The sequence below is a fragment of the Lissotriton vulgaris genome, chromosome 9 (assembly GCF_964263255.1).
Source record: "Lissotriton vulgaris chromosome 9, aLisVul1.2, whole genome shotgun sequence".
Lineage (NCBI taxonomy): Eukaryota > Metazoa > Chordata > Amphibia > Caudata > Salamandridae > Lissotriton > Lissotriton vulgaris.
Window position 1 is genome coordinate 388,568,049 of NC_141697.1, and position 23,411 is coordinate 388,591,459.

Consider the following 23,411-nt stretch of genomic DNA (forward strand, 5'->3'; position numbering starts at 1 on the left):
AGTTTTTGCCTCTCCCGGATCTACTCTCGCCCTCCAAGTTGAATCCTAGTTCTTAAAAAGTCAATAAGTAGGATTATTCTCCAGTGCTAAACAGAAATAGATAGATGTATTAGCTACTTGAATACATGAACTCCGCTTACTTCTAAGTCTAGTCCCATTTCTTTCAACCATTTGGAAGCCCAGAGAAAGCCGTATAATTTCAAACATGTTATATCCAGCACATATGTACCTCAACATTTGAAGCCCTTGTGTGTTGCCTTTCTCTCATTGGTAACTCTTGTGAATGGTGAATCTTTGGGCAATTAAGTACTTTTTTCCATGTCCCAAAGTTTTTTGTCCACGGTCTTCCTCATGCTGCTACCTCACGTCCTCTACATACTGTAAAAGTGCACAGACTGCAGGCAGTCTTAGGACACTCTCCCCGTATAACTTCTATGGCATCCAGCAGTTGTCTCGACCAGGTATTGACATACCTGGCTCAAAAGCACGTGGAAATGGTGGCTTCATTGATTTGACCGATATTTAATGATGTAATCACCTTTTGATAACAATGTTAAAGGAAACCTTTCCTATAAAAATAAATTTGAACTTCCTTTGAAATTATAAATAGTAGAACAATTTTAAGTTGCACTTTTTACACATATCCCTTCATTACCCCATTACACCCCATAGCATCAGAACCTCTTTCCTGTACCATCAAATATCAAGAAACCGTTTTGCATCAAAGCTTAACAGATCATCTCTTTATAGAATATCACATCTTTTTCTAGACCATGTTCTGTGCTCTATATCTTCACTCAGTTCCAACGTTTTTAAATAAAAGCTTCTATGATCCCCAGTGTCTGATTACTTTCAACCTTACCATTATAAATTAAGTGGACAAAAATAAAAAGAAAATACAGTAAAATGTACCCCCTTCCCTGCAACAACAAAAAGCATAACATGTAGTGCATAAGACAGTTTTTGACTTAAGCGAAACATATGCTTGTTTAATATCTTACTTTAAAATATACTTCAAGTAAAAAAAAAATCACAGTTGAACTATAACAAAGGATATGGTCCTTTGAACATACTTTCATGTGTATTGTATATTGTGAACGTGGTTATGTACTCGCACAATACAAGAGTGGCTGAGCAGTAAAAGGAGGATGACCAGGTGAATAAGAGGATCACAGTATGTACAGTGGAGTCCTTGTGGCTGAGAAATGTTTCAGTTGACTGGATAGAATGATACTTGCAGCATCCAATGAAATTGGATTCTTGGAGCAAGGTAGAGGGCCGGTCTACATTTGAATTTTCTTTAGATGGTGCCCATTGTATTGACTAAAGGAGATTCCATGCTGTTGTCTAGTACCGCAGTATGGATGCTAAGAGCCCAGGTACTCTTAAATCACAACTTTCTGATTGTATTCTTGCAGCAAGGGGGAAATAGGGGAGAAAGGAGCCAATGGGAATAGGAAAACTTTCAACACATTTTCTTTTTTGGATTTTTTTAATTAATCATAATTTATAGTACATATTGAAGTGAAAAATTGTCCATTATGGGGCGTGGCTACGCGAGCCGAAATGGCAGACGCGGCTTAACAGAGCTCCGTCCCGCCCGGCATTTATCCTGAGAAATATCCTGTCTCCCCCCTTTCCCACGAGGCCCAGAAGGGTGGATTTGTGGCCAGCAGCCGCTGGCGGACCTCCGGGAGCAATTTGGGCGCTTGGGGGTGTCCGTGGACCGGAGCCCAGAGCCGTGCAGTGTGAGGCCTGGTGCAGCAGGGCGAGGCCGGGACCTCGAGTTTTGCGAGTCCCGTTGGATGGTGCGGAGGTGGCACCGCGGCCAGCCGAGAGCAGAGCGGGTCCACGCATCGGCGAGGCTTTGAGGGGGGGCCCCTTCCTCCTATTTCACTGGCGCTCCAGAGCGGTGCGGCCTGGTGGCGAGTGGAGAAGCCGGAGGATCAAGTTTGACGCGGCCCGGGGGCGGCAGCCGAGCCTGCGGCGGGTGTTCGGGGGGCATACGTGCCCTCGGAAGAGACATCCAACATGCGGCAGAGGTGAGGCTGGCCAGGAGTGAGACATCTTGTCCCTAAGGAGGGATGCGGGCCTAGGGTACTGCCGGTGTGCGAGGCTGAAGGGGGCTTGCAGATACTTTTACGGCGGCTAGATCGGGCCGCGGCGGTGGCTCGGGTGGCAATGAGGACTACACCATATCCTGCAGCCTGGAGTGGGCACTGGCCTAATTACTGGATTCTGGTGACAAATATCGGGGGCACAGGACAAGACAGCAGGCCCAGGCCCGAGGGTGCCCAGGATCCGGCTGGGAGGTGCCTGAGAGCATCTTGAGGACTTGTGGATGTTGGCCTGAGTAGAGTCCCGTGGCCTAGCGTAGACACTGACTCGCTTTCCTCCTGGAGCTGGGTGGAGGGGGCATGTGACGGGTCGGCAGGCCCTGGTCCAAGTGTACCCTTAATTACGCTGGGAGTTGCCTTGAAGTATGTTCACGGTCTGGGAAGTGTGTGAGCAGAACTGCCTGTGGCTGCTCAGACTGGGCTTGCTCCTACAACAAGTGGTCATGACGAGGGACAAGGGAGGTGGCAGGGCCACGTAACCTGGGCCCATCGATAAGTTCACGGGACCAGGTGGTAATGCAGGGGCTGCAGGCAGTCAACAGGACTCTGGCCCGTTTAACGCAGCATTGATGGCAGCCATAACCCAGTCCAGGAATATGCTGGATGCGAAAATCGGCGCAGTTAGGTCGGATGTTGCGTTGTTGCGCCATGATTTACGAAACACTGTGTCCCGCATTACGGAGGCAGAAAACCGGATCTCGGGGGTAGAGGACGACGTTGCGGCCCTGAAGCAGAAAGTGGCCAGCATAGAGAGCATCCAAAAGGGCCTGGCGGCGGGCTGAGGATGCGGAAGGACGTGCCCGGCGGAACAACCTGCGCTTCTTCGGACACCCGGAAGGCTGCGAGAAAGGCAATATGGAGGGCTTCTTGACGACGTGGTTAGAAAGTTGGCTCCCCCCTGACTCCCTCTCTAGATGTTTTGTGATAGAGCGGACGCACAGGGCTCTCATGCAGAAGCCGCCGGTGCGGGCACGCCCAAGGCCTGTAATAGCCAAACTGTTGAACTACCATGACCGTGACACTATCCTGCAGCAGGCCAGGGCCAAGGAACCCCTGCTATATGAGAACCAACGTATCCTGATTTTTCTGGACTATATGCGCTTGGTGCAACAACAGAGGCAATCATTTATGGCCGCCAAGCCTTGCCTCCGAGACCTTAAACTCCCATATGCCTTGCTTTTTCCGGCTCGTCTGCGGGTGGTTTATCAATCCCGCACCCACTTTTTCGATACTCCGGAAAAGATGTTTAAATGGACCGACGATACTGTGAAAGTGAGGGTACACACACCTCCGGGAATGGAATCTGATTCATCCTTAAGTGAGGCACAGTCGCAGACCTCTCTGGGTTTGCGGAGGAAAGGGAACTTGAGATCCAGGTCTAGACGGCGGTCTGCTTCCGGTGGGGCCCTGGATAAGGGAAAGGACGCTCCTGACCTTCAGATAGTGGACCCTTGATTTTTCTCAATTGGTGGGCATGAGGCGATGGGATTGTATTATACGGTTGCATAAGCTATATGTCTGAAAGAAACAGGTTAGTATTAGATTCCTTACCTTAGAATATCCCCAGGCGTCAAACTGGATCCGGAATCTTTTGCATAGCATTACACCTGCGCGTCAGTAGGCGACGTCTGCGGCTCCGCGTCCGTCGTCTGCGTCGTTGGCACTGGGATGACGTCGCCGAAGTACTTGGACGCTGCCCTCGCTTGCTGACGCCAGTTCTTCTTTTTTCCGCGCCAGCAAGCGCAGATCCGGAAAAAGTGGTACCCCTTAGTCAATTTTTGACTAAACTTTTTCGATCGTTTTTTGATCCTTTTCGAAGTCTTAACGACTTTGACGGTGCCGGTAAGGGATGGCTGGTTTTAAACCCTGATCCGACTGCGACCGACTAATGTCGGTTACCGACCCCCACCGCTGGTGTCTTCATTGCCTGGGCCTCGACCACGACGACAAGGCCTGCTCCGACTGTCGAGCCCTGACATCTAAAGCTAGGCGGGAGCGGTCCCGCAAGCGATTCGAGCTCCGGCAGTCGGCCCGTGCCGCTCGAGATCCCGGTCCGCGAGGAGGTCGAGGGACCGGTCGCGGGGTATGAGCCACCATAGCTCCTGGAGTCGTCCTCGGTCTTCGGGCTCAAAGTCCTCAGGTAAGCACAAGAAGTTGAAGAGACGTCCTCGCTCTTCCGACTCCCCCCGACGCTCGCGTGACGTGGCCGGGCGTTCGGGCGACACCTGTTTCATACCCGTCGGTCCCTGGGCAGAACGCGATGCCGGGGGAGATCGATTCAGAAAAGGGGGTGGTGATGGACAGAGTATCTGAATTAAGCAGAACACTCATACCCAGTCAACCGATCAGGGCTTGATCCATCACAGTTTTTTAGCTCACTGCACCATCCCAGCTCAGAACCTGGCTACATGCAAATTAGTCTGGCCCTGGCCCAGTGCATCATGGGAACAGGGCAGACCAAACTACCAAGCCAATTCTTTTACTGGAAAGGAAACAAGCTTCCGGGGACCGGTTTCTGGCATTACAGCCGTCTTCGGCCCGGCTTGCTTGAATCCTGATGGTGCAGTGAGCAAGGGACTCATGTCTGAGCATACCCTTCCACGCTTATGGTGGACAAAACGATTCAGAAAAGGGGGTGGTGATGGACAGAGTATCTGAATTAAGCAGAACACTCATACCCAGTCAACAGATCAGGGCTTGATCCATCACAGTTTTTTAGCTCACTGCACCATCCCAGCTCAGAACCTGGCTACATGCAAATTAGTCTGTCCCTGGCCCAGTGCATCATGGGAACAGGGCAGACCAAACTACCAAGCCAATCAAGAGATCGAGGCCTTCCTCACGGCCATGAGGTCGCTCACTCCTCCGTCGGGCTCCGCGGTGCGACTGGGGGTCCCAGCGGGTCGAGCGCTTCGGGCCCGACGCCGCCGGTGACTTCGGTCCTGGTGCCGCGGGCCCCACAGGATCCGGATCCGGGGCGTCGCCAATCGACCTCGCCGGCCCCGGCCCCCAGGGTGTCGCTGCCGTCCCCGATCCCGGAACGGCGCTGCTCTCGAAGCCGATGGGGAATCTCTACTTCTATGACCTGGCCCCATCCTTTGATCCTGTGTCTCAGGAGATGGGTGGTGAGGGGGATTGGGAGTGGTCTGAGGACCCTCGGGCACAGGAATGCCAGTATTATCAGGACTGGACAGGTGAGCTAGGGGAGGCCAGTGGTCTGGACACCTCGTTGGACACTGGTTTTGTCTCCCCTCCTACCGTGGCTACGGAGGAGGGGGCTGCCTATAGTGTGGTGCTGACGCGGGCGGCCAAGGCCTTGGGCCTGGAGCTCCCTATCACAGCCGTGAGGACTAAACTCCTAACTGAGGTCCTTAAACCGCAGACAAGCTCGGCTGAGCCTCTGCTGCCGTTTAATGAGGCCTTGTCTGACGTTCTTTTGGGCACTTGGTCCAAGCCCGCTACATGTCAACCTGTAGATAGGAACGTGCCAGACTCCAACGCCCGGCTCTGGGCAATCCTTGCTTCCTGTCCACCCATCCCCCCCCGAGAGCCTGGTCATCCAGGCCTCTAACTCCCAATCCGCATTTCCGACGGCTCCCCCCAATCGGGAATCCAAGAGGTACAAGCAATACGGGAAAAAGGTATTCTCCTCCCTAAGTTTAGGGCTGCGGTCAGTCAACACTGCGTGCCTCTTGGGCCGTTATACCCACTCTCTGTGGGACACGGTCGCAGACTTGCTGCCACAATGTCCGGCGGAGGTCCAGACTAAACTCGCCCATGCCCTTGCGGAGGGTCGAGATGCAGCATGGTACTCCATCCGGTGTGAACTGGATACCACTGACTCACTGGGCAGGGCGATGACAACGAAGGTGGCGATTCGTCGCAACGCCTGGTTGAGGTCCGCCAACTTTTCGGCTGATGTCCAGAACACTCTTATGGACATGCTGTTCGATGGCCGTCGCCTTTTTGGTGACAAGGCAGACCATGCGCTTGAGCGCTTTAAGGACTCCAGGGCTACGGCCAAGTCCTTGGGCCTCTCGGCCCCGCGCCAGCAAACGGCTGCTTTTCGCTCCTTTCGTGGCCAAGGAAGGGGCGCCCCACACGTCCTGCCAGCCACGGGCCGCAGACTACCGTCCAGCGAGGTGACGGACGTGGAAACCGCCGTGGCGGCTGTCGGGGACAATGGCGAGGCCAGTCCACACCCACCCCTGCAGCACCCACCTCAAAACCTTTCAGGCCCATGAGACGCCAGTGGAGGGCAGGGTTCACCATCACTACCTCCACTGGCGCACTGTCACATTGGACAGGTGGGTGCTGCAAATCGTTCGAAGGGGCTACTCCCTCCCCTTCGAGGCGACCCCTCCAGCCATGCCACCGCGATACCACTGCGTGTCGGGGGATCACTTGACACTTCTACGAGAGGAAGTTACGGCCCTCTTGGCCAATGGGGCCATCGAGCGCATTCCTGGGCCAGAAGTAGGGTGTGGTTGTTACTCCCACTACTTTCTGGTACCCAAGAAGGGCAAAGGGGGCCTACGCCCTATCTTGGACCTGCGGAACGTCAACGGCTTCCTCCGACAGGAGAAGTTAAAGATGCTGACACTAGCTCAGGTCCTAGCTGCCCTGGACCCAGGAGACTGGATGGTAGCGTTGGACTTGCAGGACGCTTATTTTCATATCCCCGTCCTGCCGGCCCACTGACGTTACCTGCTGTTCACAGTAGGCCACGAGCACTTTCAGTTTACCGTGCTCCCCTTTGGCCTTACCAGCGCCCCACGGGTGTTCACGAAAGTGATGGCGGTGGTCACAGCTCATCTACGCAGGTTAGGGGTTTCAGTCTTCCCCTACCTCGACGACTGGTTGTTGAAGGCGGGCTCGCCCCAGACAGTCGTCAGCCACCTCCAGACTATGGCCGACCTCCTGCATCTGCTGGGGTTCTCCATCAATGTGCCAAAGTCGCACCTATGTCCCTCTCAGAAGCTCCTCTTCATCGGAGTGGTTCTGGACTCGGCACAGTTTCGGGTTTATCCTCCCGAACAGCGGGTTCGGGATATTCAGGCTCTGATTCTGATCTTTCAGCCGTTATCCCGAGTCTGTCAGGTTGACGCTGCGGCTTCTGGGGCTGATGGCCTCCTGCATCCTTCTGGTGCATCACGCCAGGTGACGGATGCGGGCTCTGCAGTGGGACCTGAAGTTTCAGTGGGCCCAGCATCAGGGCAACCTGCTAGACCATGTCTTGATCTCGGAGGGCACTGCAAGACAGTTGCAGTGGTGGCTCACGGAGCCGCAATTGGGTCATCGGCAGATCCCTCTCCCTACCCCACCCGGAGCATGTACTTATGACGGACGCGTCCCTCCAGGGCTGGGAAGGCCACATGGGAGAGGCAGAGATCAGAGGCCTCTGGTCTTCGGCGGAGTCCCGGCTCCACATCAACCTTCTGGAGCTGCGGGCGCTTTTCGTCGTGAGTGGAGCTGCGGTCTGTTGTACGCCTTTCCGCCTATAACACTTCTGCCCAGAGTGCTGAAGAAGATCAGGCGCGACGGGCCCAAGTTATCCTTGTGGCTCCAGACTGGGCACGAAGATACTGGTATCCCGAGCTACACAGGTCTGTTGATCCCCCGATTCGTCTGCCTCTACAGAAGGACCTTCTGTCGCAGCAGCAGGGAACGGTCCTCCACCCGAACCTGTCCAGTCTCCACCTCCATGCTTGGAGATTGAGCGGCGACAGTTGAGGCCATTTGACTTGACTCCTGAAGTTTGTGATGTAATTCTGGCAGCCAGGCGTCCTTCCATGTATACGCCTGCAGGTGGAACAAGTTTGTGGCATGGTGCACAGCAAAGGCTGTGGATACCGTTTCTGCCCCTCTTTCGGAGGTTCTCCTCTTCGTTCTTTCTCTTGCCCAGCAGGTCTCTGCTCTGGGCACTATCAAGGGCTACCTTTCTGCCCTTTTAAGGCTACCTGATCAGCCTTCTTTGTTCAAGTCCCCGGTTGTTGACAGATTCTTGAAGGGCATCACTCATAGGTCGCCCCCCCCCCTCCCTGTTCCTTTCTTGATGCCTCAGTGGGACTTGAACCTGGCACTTACCTTTCTGATGTGCGCTCCCTTCGAGCCACTTCATAACTATCCTCTCCGTCTTCTTACCCTTAAGACTGCTTTCCTGGTTGCCATCACCTCTGCCAGGGGAGTGAGTGAGCTCCAGGCTCTGTCATCCAAGCCTCCCTTCCTTTCTGTCCATCTGGACAAGGTTGTGTTGCGGACAAGACCTTCTTTCCTCCCCAAAATAGTCACAGCTTTCCACATCGGGCAGTCCATCACCTTGCCCACCTTCTTTCGGCCTCTGCATCCCTCTAAAGAGGAAGAGCGGCTCCACCGCCTGGACCCAAAACGTGCGCTCTCTTTCTATCTGGATCGCACATGCCAGTTCCGGGTGGATGACCAACTCTTAGTTGGTTACGTGGGCACTAAGAAAGGTTGGGCGGTGCACAAGTGGACCATCTCTTGGTGGGTCGTGTTGTGCTTCAAGGCGTGCTACTCCTTGGCTAAGAAGGAGCCTCCTGTTGGGCTGAGGGCCCAATCCACTTGGGCCACGGCTGCTACTACTGCCCTGGGCTGGGGAGTCCCCTTGCAAGACATCTGTCAGGCAGCTACGTGGGCCTCGCTGCACACGTTCGCAAGACACTACTGCCTGGACAGCCAAGTCCAGAGGGATGGCTTCTTTGGCCGTTCCATCCTCCAGGACTGTCTGGTGTGATTATTGGTTCGCAGCCCCACCACCGGTGTTGGTATAGCTGGGGTATTTATTCTAAGGTAAGGAATCTAATACTAACCTGTTTCTTTCAGATGCACAAGTTACTTACCTTCGGTAATGATATATCTGTAAGAAACAGTAGTTAGTATTAGATTCCTTACCACCCCACCCATCCTCCCCGTTCTGCGAACCGATTTCTAGGGTTAAGGTCATCCCCTTTCAGGGCCCTAGTTTCATGGCACCAGTGTTGGTTTTTATCATGGCTCTGCTTTTCTGGCACGGAAAAGCTGTGTATAAGAACTGATGTCAGCGCGCGAGGGCAGCGTCTAAGTACTCCGGCGAAGTCACGCCGACGACGGACGCGGAGCCGCAGACGACACCTACCGACGCGCAGGGGTATTGCTGCACAAGTTTCCGGATCCAGTCTGACGCCTGGGGATATTCTAAGGTAAGGAATCTAATACCAACTACTGTTTCTTACAGATATATTGTTACCGAAGGTAAGTATCTTGTGCGTCAATGTGCGCTGTCAATGTTATAGAGGTGCGGGTAGGTGGAAACTGGCGGGTGACTATGCGCAAATTCATGAGTGATTGTGGGTGGTGGTGGGGCAGTGGGAGCGGAAATGCGGGCGGACTGGGTTTTCTCCCCTTAGCTTAGGGCTTGTTGGGGGTAGCTTAGAGATATGGGTTGTTGTAGGGGGGGATCCATTGGTGTGGTCGGCCTCAGGTCCTGCGTTTGGGGCCGAGAGTCGTTCCCGCCGCGACAGGTACTTCAATGTTCTTGAGGTATGAGGTGGGGGTAGGGGGTGGGGGAGACATGGTTTGTTTGTTCCTGGGGGTGGGGGGTTCTGGTTGGGTTTGAGTCATAGTCAAGTGAAGGTCTTGCAGATTGTTGTGTATGCACCTACAGGGTCTGGGCATCTGCACTGAAAGTTCCCGATGACGAATCCTCCGTGTAGGGCGTTGGGGCCCAGGGGCTCTCTTGGTGTCCTTAGTTGGAATGTGCGGGGAGTCCTAGACAAGATCAAGAGGGGAGCAGTGTTACGGCAGGCGAATAGGGCTGGAGCTGATGTCTTGATGTTACAGGAAACTCATTTATAAGGTGCAAAGGCATTGTGCTTGCAGCGGTATGGTTACCAACAGGTTTTTCATGCAGGCTTTCCTAGGGATCTAGACGGGTGGCCATTTTTGTACATCGTAGAATTCCATATGTTCACGCCGCTCAGTGGATTGACACACAGGGACGGTATATATTTGTTAAGGGGACGGTTGAGGAGGAGACGTTAGTGCTGGGAAGTGTGTATGCCCCGCCCCCTCTCCAATGGTCGTTGGTGGAGAAGCTGTTTGCAGTGTGGGCTGAGATCCCTGATGCGTTAGCAGTGGTAGGAGGGGATTGGAATGACATCATGGATGGACTCAGGGATAGGTATAGGCCTGGGAGGGATCAGGTAGTGGGCCACTCCACCAAACTGGGAGACATGGCTCGGGGCTTGGATTGGGTAGACACATGGCGACACCTGCACGGCAACATACGGGAATACACATATCTCTCAGCTGTCCATAAATCCTTTTCCAGATTGGACTATATCTTTGTTCCCAGGGCAGTAGTTGGCAGGGTGGAGTCGGCGGACATACTACCGCGTGGGCTCTCAGATCATTCCCCCACTACAGTTGACATTAGTTTGGAAAGGGGGCGGCAGCCGTTTCGATGGTGCCTCTCCGTCTGGCATCTGCAAAGCGAGGACTACTAGAAACATATGGGCGAGGCCATTGCTGCATATGTTGTTGAAAACGTAGGGTCTGTTGCCAACGCGGAGACTGTGTAGGAGGCCCTAAAACCCACATTGCGCGGGGTGGACGCTGCTTGGTGTGCGGCAGCCCGGAGGAGGCGCAGGGCGGAATTGGTAAGGGCTGAGGCTGAAATTGAGGCGCTGGAGCGTCGGAGCAGTGCCGAAGGCGAGGGCCAGGTGGTGGGGCAATTATTACTGGCACAACAGTCCTATGCCTCTCTGCTGATGGATGAGGCGCTGCAGATATGGCTGGCGCAGCAGGATATATCAATGGGGGGACAAATCGGGAACGATGCTGCACCGGCTCTGTCGGGGCACCTTTCAAGCGCAGGCCCTACTGGGAATATTAGATGGAGCGGGTGACCTGGTCACGGATCCGAAGGAGTTAGCAGAGAGCTTCGCTATGTATTATGCAGATCTATATGCCTCGAATGAATGTCTTAGTGAAGAGGTGGTGGACAAGTTTATTGCCGATTTACCGCCACGCGCAGTATCAGATAAGGTGCGAGAGCGTCTTGAGCTCCCACTGACGGAGGAGGAGCTGGGTACGGCCCTAGGCGAACTTAACACAGGAAACGCCCCTGGACCCAATGGGGTCCCTTGTGAATTTTTCAAGAAATACCACCTACAACTGAATGTACATTACAGGACGGCCCTGGAGGAGGCCAGGGAACAAGGTAGCCTCCCCCCAGATTGGAGGCATGCTGAAGTGGTGGTGTTTCATAAGCAGGGCCGGCCCCCAGAACATCACACGTCCAACCGCCGATCTCCTTGCTTAATGTAGAGGCCAAAATCTTGGTCAAAGCATTGGCTAACCGGCTGCTGTCCCATATCACAGCGCTGGTCTACCCTGACCAGGCTGGTTTTATGCCTCGGAGGGTGACTAGACATAATATTCGGTGGGCGCATGTAGCAGTGGCGGCGGTTCAGCGTGCAGGGGAACAAGCGACACTTTTGTTAGCGGATATGGATAGGGCATTTGATTCATTGAGTTGGGTCTACCTATTTGCACTCCTGCCTCTGCTCAACTTAGGGCCCAATTTCCTTTCATACTTGCGACTTCTACATACGGATTTGACCGCTTCGGTACGAGTAGCTGGAGCCATGTCTTCTAGATTCTCCTTCGGGCGCGGTACCAGGCAGGGTTGTCCCCCTTCGCTGTACCTCTTTGCCCTAGCTATGGAGCCGCTGGCGGCATGGGTGCGTATTGATGCACAGATGCGGGGGTTCGAGTGGGAGCGAGCATAGTCGGATAAGATCGCGCTCTACGCGAATGATGTCCTCTTCTTCCTTACAGACCTTAATAGGTCAGGGCCGTGCCTTTTGCAAATTTTTGGAGAAACATCCGGGCTCTACATGAACCCTCGCAAGTCGACTCTATGGGTGCTGGGGGAGCATGCACTAGTGGGGGACTGGGCATCTACTCTGCAGGTAGCGATGGGCGACATTAAGTATTTGGGGGTGTTCATATCCGAGGTTCCCACGGTCTCCTGGGAGCGGAATATTGCGCCAGTATGGGAACGGGTCCGAGAGGATAATAAGACATGGTCCCGCATGCCGCTGACCATATATGGTAGGTCGGCCATATTTAAGATGGTGGCCCTACCCAGACTACTATACCAACTGCAGAACCACCGGTATCCTATTCTGCCTCAATGGTTCCGACGGGTAAATTCCGTACTGGGGCAGTTCCTCTGGGCGGGGGGTCCTGTACGAGTGGTGCTGCGCACCTGTTTTTTGTCAACTTATTGTGGGGGCTTGGCGACTTCGGATATTCTTTCTTATTATCATGCCTCCCACCTCCTGGTCCTGAATGAGTGGTGGTATGGCGACAGTGGAGACCCTGCATATGCCTTGGAGCGCAGCCTTATGGAGCCTCATACGCTACACACTATTCTCTATGAGGCACGGCTGCGGAAGACACGACCACGCAGGCTGTGCTTCTGATTTGGAGGCAGGCTCTGCGTCGCATGGGTTGGTGGAACACCCTAACAGGTGAAACCCCCCTGTGGCACGACGGGCAGCTTCCTGGGCTTGTGAATTTGCAGGGCTTCAGGGGATGGGATAGCATCGGAATTTCGACGCTGGGAGATGTGCTGTCTGGTACGACGCTCAAGTCCTTTCAGGACTTGTGTAAGGACTTTGGCATGCCTCGTTCTCAGTTCTTTAGGTATCTTCAGTTGCGCCATGCCCTCGCCCCGAGCATGGAGGGCCTGGTGTCCCTCCCTGAGTTTAGTCCCCTGGAAGCAAAGGTGTTTATGGGAGACCTAGTATTTGTATTTGTATTTATTTCTTATAAAGCGCTAACAATCATCCTAGGTAGGATATCACGGCGCTGCAATCACTATGATGGGCGGTGGGAAGACCTGAGTCCTATGGATTTAGCCTGGTTTGGGGAAAAGGAAGGTTTTCAATTGCTTCCTAAATGACAAGTGGCATTCCGTGAGTCTGAGAGCCACTGGCAACTCATTCCATTTGTTTGCGGCTATGTGGGAGAATGCTCGCTCTCCCATCCTGGCTCTCTTCATGCGAGTTGTTCTTGCTCTTGCTGTGAATTGAGAGCGCAGTTTTCTGGTTGGTGCATAAAACTTAATCCTATTTCTCAGGATGAGTGGACCTGTGTTATGCAATGCTCTGTGTGTTATGCACAGCATTTTGAAGGTTGCTCTCTGCCTCATTGGCAGCCAGTGGAGCTCTCTTAAGCAGCTCTTGGCTGGGTCGAATTTTCTTTTCTTACAGACTGCCTTGGCCGCAGCGTTTTGCACTATTTGTAGTTTGGTGAAAAGATAATCTGCCATGCCTAAAAACAGGGAGTTCCCATAGTCCAGCCTACTCATCAATAGTGACTGAACCAGGATCCTTCGACCCTCCATGGGAATCCAAGGGAAGACTCTTCTAAGCATTTTCAGCAAGGCGAAGCCTTTGCCGCAAATTGTTGATACATGGGATTTCATCGACAGGGAGTATCGATCGTCACTCCCAGATTCCTTGCGGTCGGTGTTGGAGTTGGGGGGATGCCCAGTGGCATTGGCCACCAACTGTTATGCCACAACTGACTATGACCACCGAACAACAATATCTCCGTTCAGTTTTAAGCAATGGCTATGCATCCAGTCAGACAGTTCGGTGAGACAATTTAGTAGCCTGTTCTTAGGGTCATTATCATCGTCCAGGATTACAGTTAGCTGGGTGTCGTCTGCGTAGGAACAGATTTCGACACCCCACTTTCTTCCTATCGCTGCCAGGGAGGACACAAACACGTTAAACAATGTTGGGCTCAATGAGGCCCCCTGTGGGACCCCATATTTGATGTTCCGGTGGGGGGATGAAAAGTTGCCCATATGCACTGATTGCGTTCTATCTGACAGAAATGATTGTAACCACCCCAGGGCTCTGTCTCGGATACCTTTTGCTGCAAGAGTTTTTAGTAGCAGGTTATGTGGTACGGTATCAAACGCTGCCGAGAGATCTAATAATATTAAGGAGACTGTTTTCCCCCGGTCTACCTGCGTTCTGATGTTATCCAGTACTGACAGGAGTGTTGTTTCTGTGCTATTGTTGACCCTAAAGCCTGTTTGTGAGACATCCAATAAGTTGTTTGTTTCCAGAAAAGTGGACAATTGCTTGTTAACCAGTTTTTCTAGAACTTCCGATAGATAGGGGAGTTGAGATATGGGTCGATAGTTAGCAGGATTGTTGATGTCTAAGCCTGCCTTTTTTAGTAGAGGGGTAACTATGGCGTTCTTCCAGTTAGTTGGGAATCCAGCCGATTCCAGCGAGTGCTTGTGTTACTGCTGGACATATTATTGGGGCTAGTTGCGCAAAGATATGATGTGGACATGGGTCCAGCGGGGAGCCAGATTTTATTTCTGACATGACTTTACCCACCACTTCTTCCGAGTACGGGCCGAAGCTGGAGCAACTGATCTGAGGAATAGATGACTCATGGGCCTCTAAGCATTCCGGGTTGATATTAGAAAATGAAGAGTAGATTTTATCTATTTTCTCACAGAAGAAATCGTTAATTTTATTGCTGCCTACTTGTGAGGAAATCAGCTTTGATGAAAGACTTGTAGGACTGCACAGTTCTTTGACTATTTTAAATAGTTCCTTGGATGAATTTTTATTTTCTGTTATTCTGCGAGAGAAGTATTCCTTTTTTTCGCTTTCCTAATGGCTTTATTATATAATATAAGTTCTCTCTTATATGACGATCTGGTGTCTTGAGTTTTTGTAAGTCTCCATTTGTGTTCAAGTGATGTACATTTCCTTTTTAGGGATTTTAGTTCTGGCCCGTACCAATTTTCCGACATGGTACGTCTGGATTTATTATTGGGGCGTATCACTGAACAGTGTTCCAGTGCGTTCGTAATATGGTTCTGGAGGTGATTTACTTCGTCATTAATACACTTGTTTGTTAAATTAGGATCAGCAAACTGTTGTTGAGAAACTTCCACTGAGAAATTTTTCTCTGATTTTTGCCGCTGTCGGGGCTAAAGGTCTGGTGTTTTTGACAGGTAGATTAATATTGAACTCAATCAAAGAGTGATCGGTCCATATCATAGGTTTTATCCCTTTGATGAGGATTGAACCCATATTGGAGAAAATCAGGTCTAATGTGTCCTGCCATGTGTGTTGGTTGTTCGATTCTCTGGGACAGTTGTAGGATCTCAATGTTCTCCTCTAGATGTTTAGCTAGGGGATTGTTACTATTGTCATAGTGAATATTAAAATCTCCTAAAAGCAAGATATTTTTATTGTTCAGACAGACCGGCATCATCTGCGCAAGAAGTTGGGTGCAAAAGTCAGACGAACATTCTGGTGGATTATAGATGATCACTCCGCCCAGAAGAATGTTGGTGTTTATGGACACTGAGAACGCCATTGCTTCATGGCTGTTAGTCTGTGTGATAGCCTCTTGTCTGCAAATGAGGGAATCTTTAAATAGCAATGCCACCCCACCTCCCCTTCCCCCCCCTATTCAAGTTGAGAATTGTATAGTGTACTGGGAGGGCCATTGCGATATCCGGGGTATTGTGATTATCGAGCCAAGTCTCAGTGATGAAGGCCAGGTCAGGTTTGTCAGTGCTCAAAATATCCCAGATTTCTGTTGCGTGTTTTGGGAGGGATCTTGCATTGAGGTAGATAAATCTCAATGTACGGTCTGGGGTACTTATATTGGCGGGACAGAACCAAGGATCACTCTCCCATTTGCAGTTATAACAGCAGACTGGGCCCATGGTGTTCAAGGGTCCTAAGATTGCACATGACGCCAAGTTCTTTGCTCCTAAGATGTTAAGATTCTTAAGCTCACAGCTCACCTCGAGACGAAAAAGATATCCTGCATATATCAAACACTGGTCACCCCCCAACATTGCAACAGCTAAGGGAGACCTGGGAAAGGAACGTGGGAGCTTTGGAGGAGGAGGATTGGAGAGAGGCACTGGCAGCCCCCAGGGGTAGAGCCATAGCGATGCGCCTACGGCTCATCCAGTTTAAGTACCTGCCTAGAGTCTACTTCACTAGGGAGCGGCTATGGCGGGCGGGGCTGATTGCATATCCGGGCTGTCTTAGATGTAGCCAGGAAGTGGGGACATTTATACACACGGTTTTGAGTTGTGGCTCACTAGAACGGTTCTGGAAGGGGGTGCTGGATTGCATGTCTGAGGTCCTGGGGAAGGTGCTCCCTCATACACCGCGGCTAGGCCTGTTACATGTAATGGATGGGGTGGGTGGGAATGTCTATTAACACCTTGGCTGCTAGGTGTTTTCCCCTCCTGTGCTGACTTTTGATTATTTCCATTCTTTCATGACGAGCTCAGCTCGTCACCAGCACAGCTCAACCGTGCATCATGACGAGCTGAGCTCGTCATGAGCATGGAAAGGGTTAAGAGGCATTTACTATTGTTGGGACTTACATTGGCCAAAAGAGACATGGCCAGGGCGTGGAAGGATCCGCGAGCCCCTTCTGTGGTGGGGTGGAAGAGGACTAGACTTCTGTATGGGATTTTTGTAGCCCGGGGATGCCCAAGAAAGCACTATAAAATTTGGAAACGCTGGGCTGATTATAGGGGCCTGTGGCTAGAGCCGCCGGTAGACCGGGAAGATCTTCCGGAGGTGACATGAAGGGACTATGGTATAGGGACATGCAGGCAGCTAGTTTACAATTCAATATGGAGGAGACGTGTGACGGACGTAGTGCGACTTGGGTGGGTGGAATCCGGGAGGGGGGAGTTGGAGGGGGGGGAGGAGGAGGGGTGTTTGATATTGCATTGTTTACATATGCATTTCAAAGAAAAGAAAAGTAATTTGCATCTCCATTGCTGTGGTATATTTGTCCTGCAGATGTCTCCGGTGTGCAGAGCTCTGCGGAATATGTGCAAATTCTCAATAAAATCTGTTTTGAAATAAAAATAGTACATTATTTAATACGTTCAGAAGATTCTACCAGGCGCTATCTCCAAATAGTCTTTTTTCCATTTATTAACTGCTCATGTTTGTAGAATTCCCTGCAGTTAGAAATTCCTCACATGCTGGACCATTTGGCCTTATAGAGTGTTTTGACAATTTTTAAACTGTAATTTTAGGGAAGTATCTATTAATGAACTGTTTACCTGTTTTTATTATTTTTATTTGATTTCATATTTTGTTTTATTTTCCCTTTTTATTATTGTACTCTTGTCAGGCACTCGTTCCACATAGGGGTATTGGCTTTGGAGTGTTGCAGCTTACCTTTTTTTGTCAGGTTTTGTTTTGGTTTCAAAGACATATTACTTTGCAAAAGATCTTGTGATGACTAAATCTTTCTCTGTCACACCATTCTTAAAATTCAGACAAACCAGTCAAAGTTGTGATGCTTTTTGATGGTGCCAGACTGAGAAAGCAATATCATGCAGGCTAGGTTTTTTCAGGAAATGGAAAGCTTTTCATAGCCAGTGGGCAATGGACCGCATTATTCCTTAATTTCAAAACCAGATCATTATACATCCAGGAAACCATTATTAACATACAAACGCTGAAGTTCCCTAGAACCACTATGAACGCACACCTGCTGTTCGCTAATTTGCTTTTACTTACTGGTAGCCATTCAAAGACATGTTTGAAGTTTCTTTCTAGGCTTAGAAGAATTGCATCAGACAGGTGGTTCGTAGAAATGACCTGTCTGACGAACCGCTTACAATTCATGTGCCTACCTTCAAAAACTTCACCAGCTCCACTAGAAATTCAGCCCTGGCAGCAGAAGCCATCCTGGAGCAAGGGTTGATTGCTCCTGAAGTTCAGGTGTTTCATTAAAATTCTTCCCAATTTCAAAGAATGGCAAGGGCTAACTCCCGATTTGTTCTGTCATAAATATTTAAATCCATGGGTAAATTATTAAGGGGAGCCCAGTATCTCATTCCTGGAGCATTTATTTTGGCTTTAAATCTGTTCCTTTGCTAGTCCCGAAGTGTGTGCCATAAATTGGATACAGTTAGTTCAGGTCTATATCAAGATGTCTGTATAATAAATGTAGACACTCCCTGGAAGTGAGACCAAATAGGTCTGCAGTTGTGTAGAGTCACTTGAAAGACAATATCCAAAGACCCATCAGCCAGTAATCTTAGAAATGTGCTTCACACCATTGTGAAGTCGAAAGATAATATTACAGCCTTCTTCTGTTTGTTGGGGCTTCTTCCTTTAGCACAATAATGTTCTGTTTACCCCAGATTACTTTGGAATATTTTGATAATGTACTACTTGTTCCTGTCCTAGTATCATGTCGACACCCCTGGTTTTCTCCCTTAAACTCCTTTCCCAGATTATAAAACTCCTGGAACAAAATTCAATTTTAGCGGTCAATGTTTAATTCTGAAGATTTGGCTTCTAATGCGAGCCACTTGATTGTTAGAAAAAAACAGCGTGCATCTCCAGATGTAATGTATATACTCATAAAAAGTAATTTAAGATTGTGAAAGTGGCTTGGATTAGACAGATTGCTTTGACTTTTACATTACACCAACATATTGCCACCAGCATCCTTTCCTTGTTGTAGTGCCACCCGTCTATGATCAGGCCGAGATCCTCCTGTTGGTCAAAATCCAGCACTGTTAGCATGTTTACCACTTTGATAAACTATAAAATAATACATCTTGATTCTGTCTCTATAGGCCCAAACCACTTCAACCCAAAGGGTTTTTTACCCATTATCAAGTAATGGTAAAAATGCGGGTTAAGTGGTTTAAAAGTAGTTTTATTCAGAAAATTCCCCCCTCTTGAATAAAAGAGCATACCGAACCCTTCCTAAAATAATGTTTTTTTGTTGTTGCTGCATTCGGTCTAAAGAAGTCAGAGCTGTATGTTGAATAATAAATACACAGTTTGTTTGTCCTGTGTGCCGTTTCACTTCTCCTCTAATTGCTTTAATGTGGTGTGGGAGCGGGACATAGCCCCCACAAAAAAAGTAGTTATAAGGAAACGGGCAGTAAAAACTGCTCAGGAAGGAACGTTTAATGCATTTAGAGCTGTATTGTCTTCATGTTAAGTACTAGATTGTATCTCTTTTTAATTCTTAATTTGTGCATTTGTTGTTCTATTCAGCTTATTCATGTTTCCCATATTTGCCAGCTTAAACCCGTCATTGTACTGAGGATATTATTCCACCATGTCTTACATTTTAAATATGTTAATTCACTTTTAATGAACTTTCAGATGTGTGACTCTGAATTTTGTTTAGAAAATTCTGGTCCTATTCTAGTTTTGTGTTTTTTTAATTTAATAAGAGTATTACTAGAGCATTCAGATTGTTCTTCACTCTATAATTACTGATTGCATATTGGTCAGACGATTTAGTTGACCCACTTCATTCAGTTACTCTCATGCCTGGATGACATTGAGAATAATCTACTTTTATGGTCATACTTAGTTGCAAATTTACACCTATTTGGAAAAATAATGAAATCTTTTCTTTCTTGCAGATCGCAAGCCGCCTCAGGTAACAGCTGTTCCAGTTGGAGATGGAGATCAGACTGGTACTGGCGATGCTGGAGATATGACAAAAATACAGATTCCTCCTCTGTCACACACTGCCCCTGTACATCAACCTTTGTCTCTTACTCACCGGCCTCCTCCCCCTCCCAGCAGTTACATAACTGGAATGTCTACTACAAATTCGTACATGTCTGGTGAGGGTTATCAGAGTCTCCAGTCATTGATGAAAACTGAAGGTCCATCCTATGGATCTTTGCCGCCATCATATGGTCCACCATCCCATCATAACATGCCATACCATCCACACGTGTATCCTCCTAATCCCCCTCCTCCAGTTCCTCCACCTTCTAATTTCCCTCCTCCCAATCTCCCACCTCCTAACCCAGGATATCCTCCCCCACCTTCATACAATCCTAACTTTCCTCCTCCTCGAATGCCTCCAACACATTCAGTTCCTCAGCATCCACCACCTGGAATGGGAATGCCTCCAGCCAATTATCCCCCTCCTTCTGTTCCCACCGGAGGACAGCCTCCAGTACCACCCCAGATACCACCACCTGGCATGCCACCCGTTGGAGGAATGGGTCGGTCTTCGTGGATGAGATAGCACATGATGGATGCTTGTAAATATTTATTGACTAGAAGCAGTTTAAAGTTCAAAGCAGTTGTTTGTCTTTGCAGACTGAAAGAAGAAAAACTTGTATGATGCTGCATGTTTTGCTATAGTAAGAAAGCATACAGTATTGAGAAATATTTTGAAACAAGATATTCTGGTTCAATATTTTTATTGAGTGCTGTATACAGCTGGTTTTGAAAAGTGTACAGATCTGATGTAAAGTTATCTCAGCACTTGATTTATTGTATGCTATTATAGCCATATTGGCTTAAAGTAGTCCATCAAATTCTACTTCCCTACCAAACATTGCCACGAAGATTCATTCAGAATATGATAGGTTTATTGTACCTATTTGTTCATAAATATACAAAATAATTTTCTTTTTGGTTCCGTACAAATAAAAAGGGCAGCCATTTAAAAATTAGTTTTTTACTTTGCTGATCACTTTTTTCGTAATGCCTTTTGGAGGAGGGGGGGGGGGGGGTTGTACCCTATTTTTCAAATCTCTGTACATAAAGTTTGTGTTTTTTAAGTGTGAGAGTCTGAATGTAATGTCGCCACACGGGTGTAAATATACAGGTAGTTCTTATGAAACCAAATAAAAACTGGTTCTAAATCAAATTTGTTTTTTTCTTCTTAAGTGAGTAACATTCCCAGAATTTTACACCACCGCTTGAAAAATCAACAAATTGCCACTAGAATGAAAATTTTCCTAGTTATCGTTATGGAAAGTTTCAATTTTATTAAGGACTCGGAGGCGAGGATTATACTTTTTCTTTCTTTACTTTATTAACAGCAGCCATTTTAAAGCCATCAAACAACAACTATTCCCATGATACATCTGGAATATAACAAAAATAATAGTGTCCGTGTCTAGAGCGTCCCCTGCTCTCTGCTTCGATCACAGATCCCTGAGGTGCTGGTAGTCCTCCTTCAGTGTCCAAACTCCCTCTTTCGTTGCTGTAGGTCAGCCAGCCCAGAGGCATCACAAATCTTGTTTTCCAGAATCTCCTGAAATGCAAAACATAATATAAGCGACAATCATGGGTAAGGTTTAGCCTGCAAGTCAAACAGATCAAAGGGATTAACGTAACATCTGGACATCATAAACCGTTAAAACATTGTACTTACTCCAGTACGTGGGAGGGAAGGAACAAAGAGTCTTTGTACCCTGGTTGTGATAATCCTCGCCTCAAGTCCTTAATAGAATTTAAACTTTCTGTCACGATAGCTAGGACATTTTTCATTCTATGGCAGAACCGAAGGCGAGGATTATGCTCTTTTAAAGCTTGCTCACCACTAAGTGAGCCGTATCAATAATTGGTTTGAAATAAAACCGCTTAAAAGTGGAGTCTGAAGACCAATCTGCCGCATTCAGAATGTCTTCCAGACGAGCTCCCAGGGTAAATGCCTTAGAAACCATTGCTCCTCTGACCGAGTGGGCGCCAAAGATCCGGAGATCAATGCCAGCTTCCTGCATGACCCTTCTCACCCATCGGGAAATGGTGGGAGAAGAAACCGCCTTACGAGGTTTCCTAAGTGCAGTGAGCAATTGTTGTTCCCCCTACGGATGAAATTCCTCCGACATCTCCTCATATGCCTTGAGGCAAGCCACCACACACAGCTTTGGAGAATCTAGGCACGCCGGATAAGAGAGAGATCGTGTTCCACACTTTGTCCGCCTGCGGATCGTAAAAGTGACCCCCATGGGGGAAAGAAATCTGATTGGTAATATCAAGGGCCCTGGCATCAGAAACCCTTCTGCACGAGATAAGGCAGAGAAGCATCACTAATTTCGCCGACAGCTCCTTCCTAGAGAGGACCCTATTCGGCTGCCCTGACAGAAACACATTTAAGACCTGGTTAACATTCCAAAGTTGAGAGTACCGGAGTTCAGGCGGCAGCGAGAGACTAATGCCCCGAAGAAGGCGGAAGACCAAGGGATGTTTACCCACCGGTGACCAGTCAACGATGGTGTGACCCGTCGAAATGGCAGAACGGAAAGTGTTGATAGTTCTACAAGCCAAGACTTCCTCCGCCAGAGAGGCCAAAAAATTCAGAATTGAGGTTACATTTGCTGCCACAGGATTGAGACCCCGTCGCACACACCAACGATACCACCTTCTCCGGGTGGAACGATAGCACTTGACTGTGCTGTCGGCCCAAGCCTTTGACGTGAATCTCTCAGCCACTCCCAAAAGGCCTGGGACCACCCAGCGTCCCCTGTAATCCTCCATGCCATGAGGGCGAGACATCCCTGCTCTATCAATGGATGAGGAGCTCCGGCTGGACCGAGCAGAAGCGATGGAAAGAGGGGGAGTGGGATTGGAAAATCCCCAAAAAGTTCCAGAAGAACCGGAGACCATACTTGAGACCTCCAAATCTGGGAGTCGAGAACTACGTCCGCTTTCTGGCCTCGCACCTGGGCTGAGTCTCTCGTGAGCATGGCAAATGGGGGAAAAGCATTGCCTTGTTTGTTCTACCAATTCTGCAGAAACGCGTCCGTTTGTGCTGCCAGGGGATCCGGTCTCCAACTGAAGAACCTGGGCAGCCGATGATCCAGGCGAGAGGCAAAGAGGTCCACCGTAAACGGACCCCAAAGAGACTGTAGGTCTGCGAAAACACCCGGATGCAATCTCCAAAGACTCCAGTCGTGGACCTGTCTGGACTGAAAATCAGCTATCTGGTTGTCCCGACCCGGAAGGTACTCCGCCGTCACTGACACATGATGGTTCAGACAATACCTCCAAAAGTTTGCTGCCAAGTCTAAGAGAGCCCTTGTGCTCGTGACCCCCAGATGATTGATATACCGGACAGCCGATATGTTGTCCATCTTGAGCAGAACACAAGAACGGACCGAGTCTTTGGTTCCAGCATTGGATCGCAAACGAGCCCGCCAATAGTTCCAGACAGTTGATGTGCAACCGCTGCTCATAGGAGACCACACACCGCCGGTTGTGAACTCGCCACACCAGGCGCCCCAGCCTGATCTCCTGGTGTTGGACTCGATAACTATATCTAGCGCAGAACCGAAAATCGCACGTCCATTCCAGGCCTCCATTTTGGAAAGCCACCATTGATTTTCCTCCCTGGTCTCCGTATTGAGATATACCTTCTGGAAATTAGGCCTTTGCAAAGATGCCGTGCTTTGAGGCGCTGCAAGGCCCG

The 23,411-nt window shown here is 49.5% G+C and overlaps 1 protein-coding gene across 2 annotated transcripts in view; it reads left to right on the forward strand.

The window, feature by feature from the left end:
• CCNK (cyclin K) overlaps positions 1-20,864 on the forward strand; it is a 482,638-nt gene extending 461,774 nt beyond the window's left edge. For both annotated transcript variants that reach the window (XM_086937756.1, XM_086937757.1), the window contains one exon: positions 19,615-20,864. In XM_086937756.1, the coding sequence (XP_086793882.1) occupies positions 19,615-20,234 (620 nt within the window). In that variant the 3' untranslated portion in view covers positions 20,235-20,864. The remainder of the gene's footprint in view (positions 1-19,614) is intronic.
• The last annotated feature ends 2,547 nt before the right edge of the window (positions 20,865-23,411 follow it).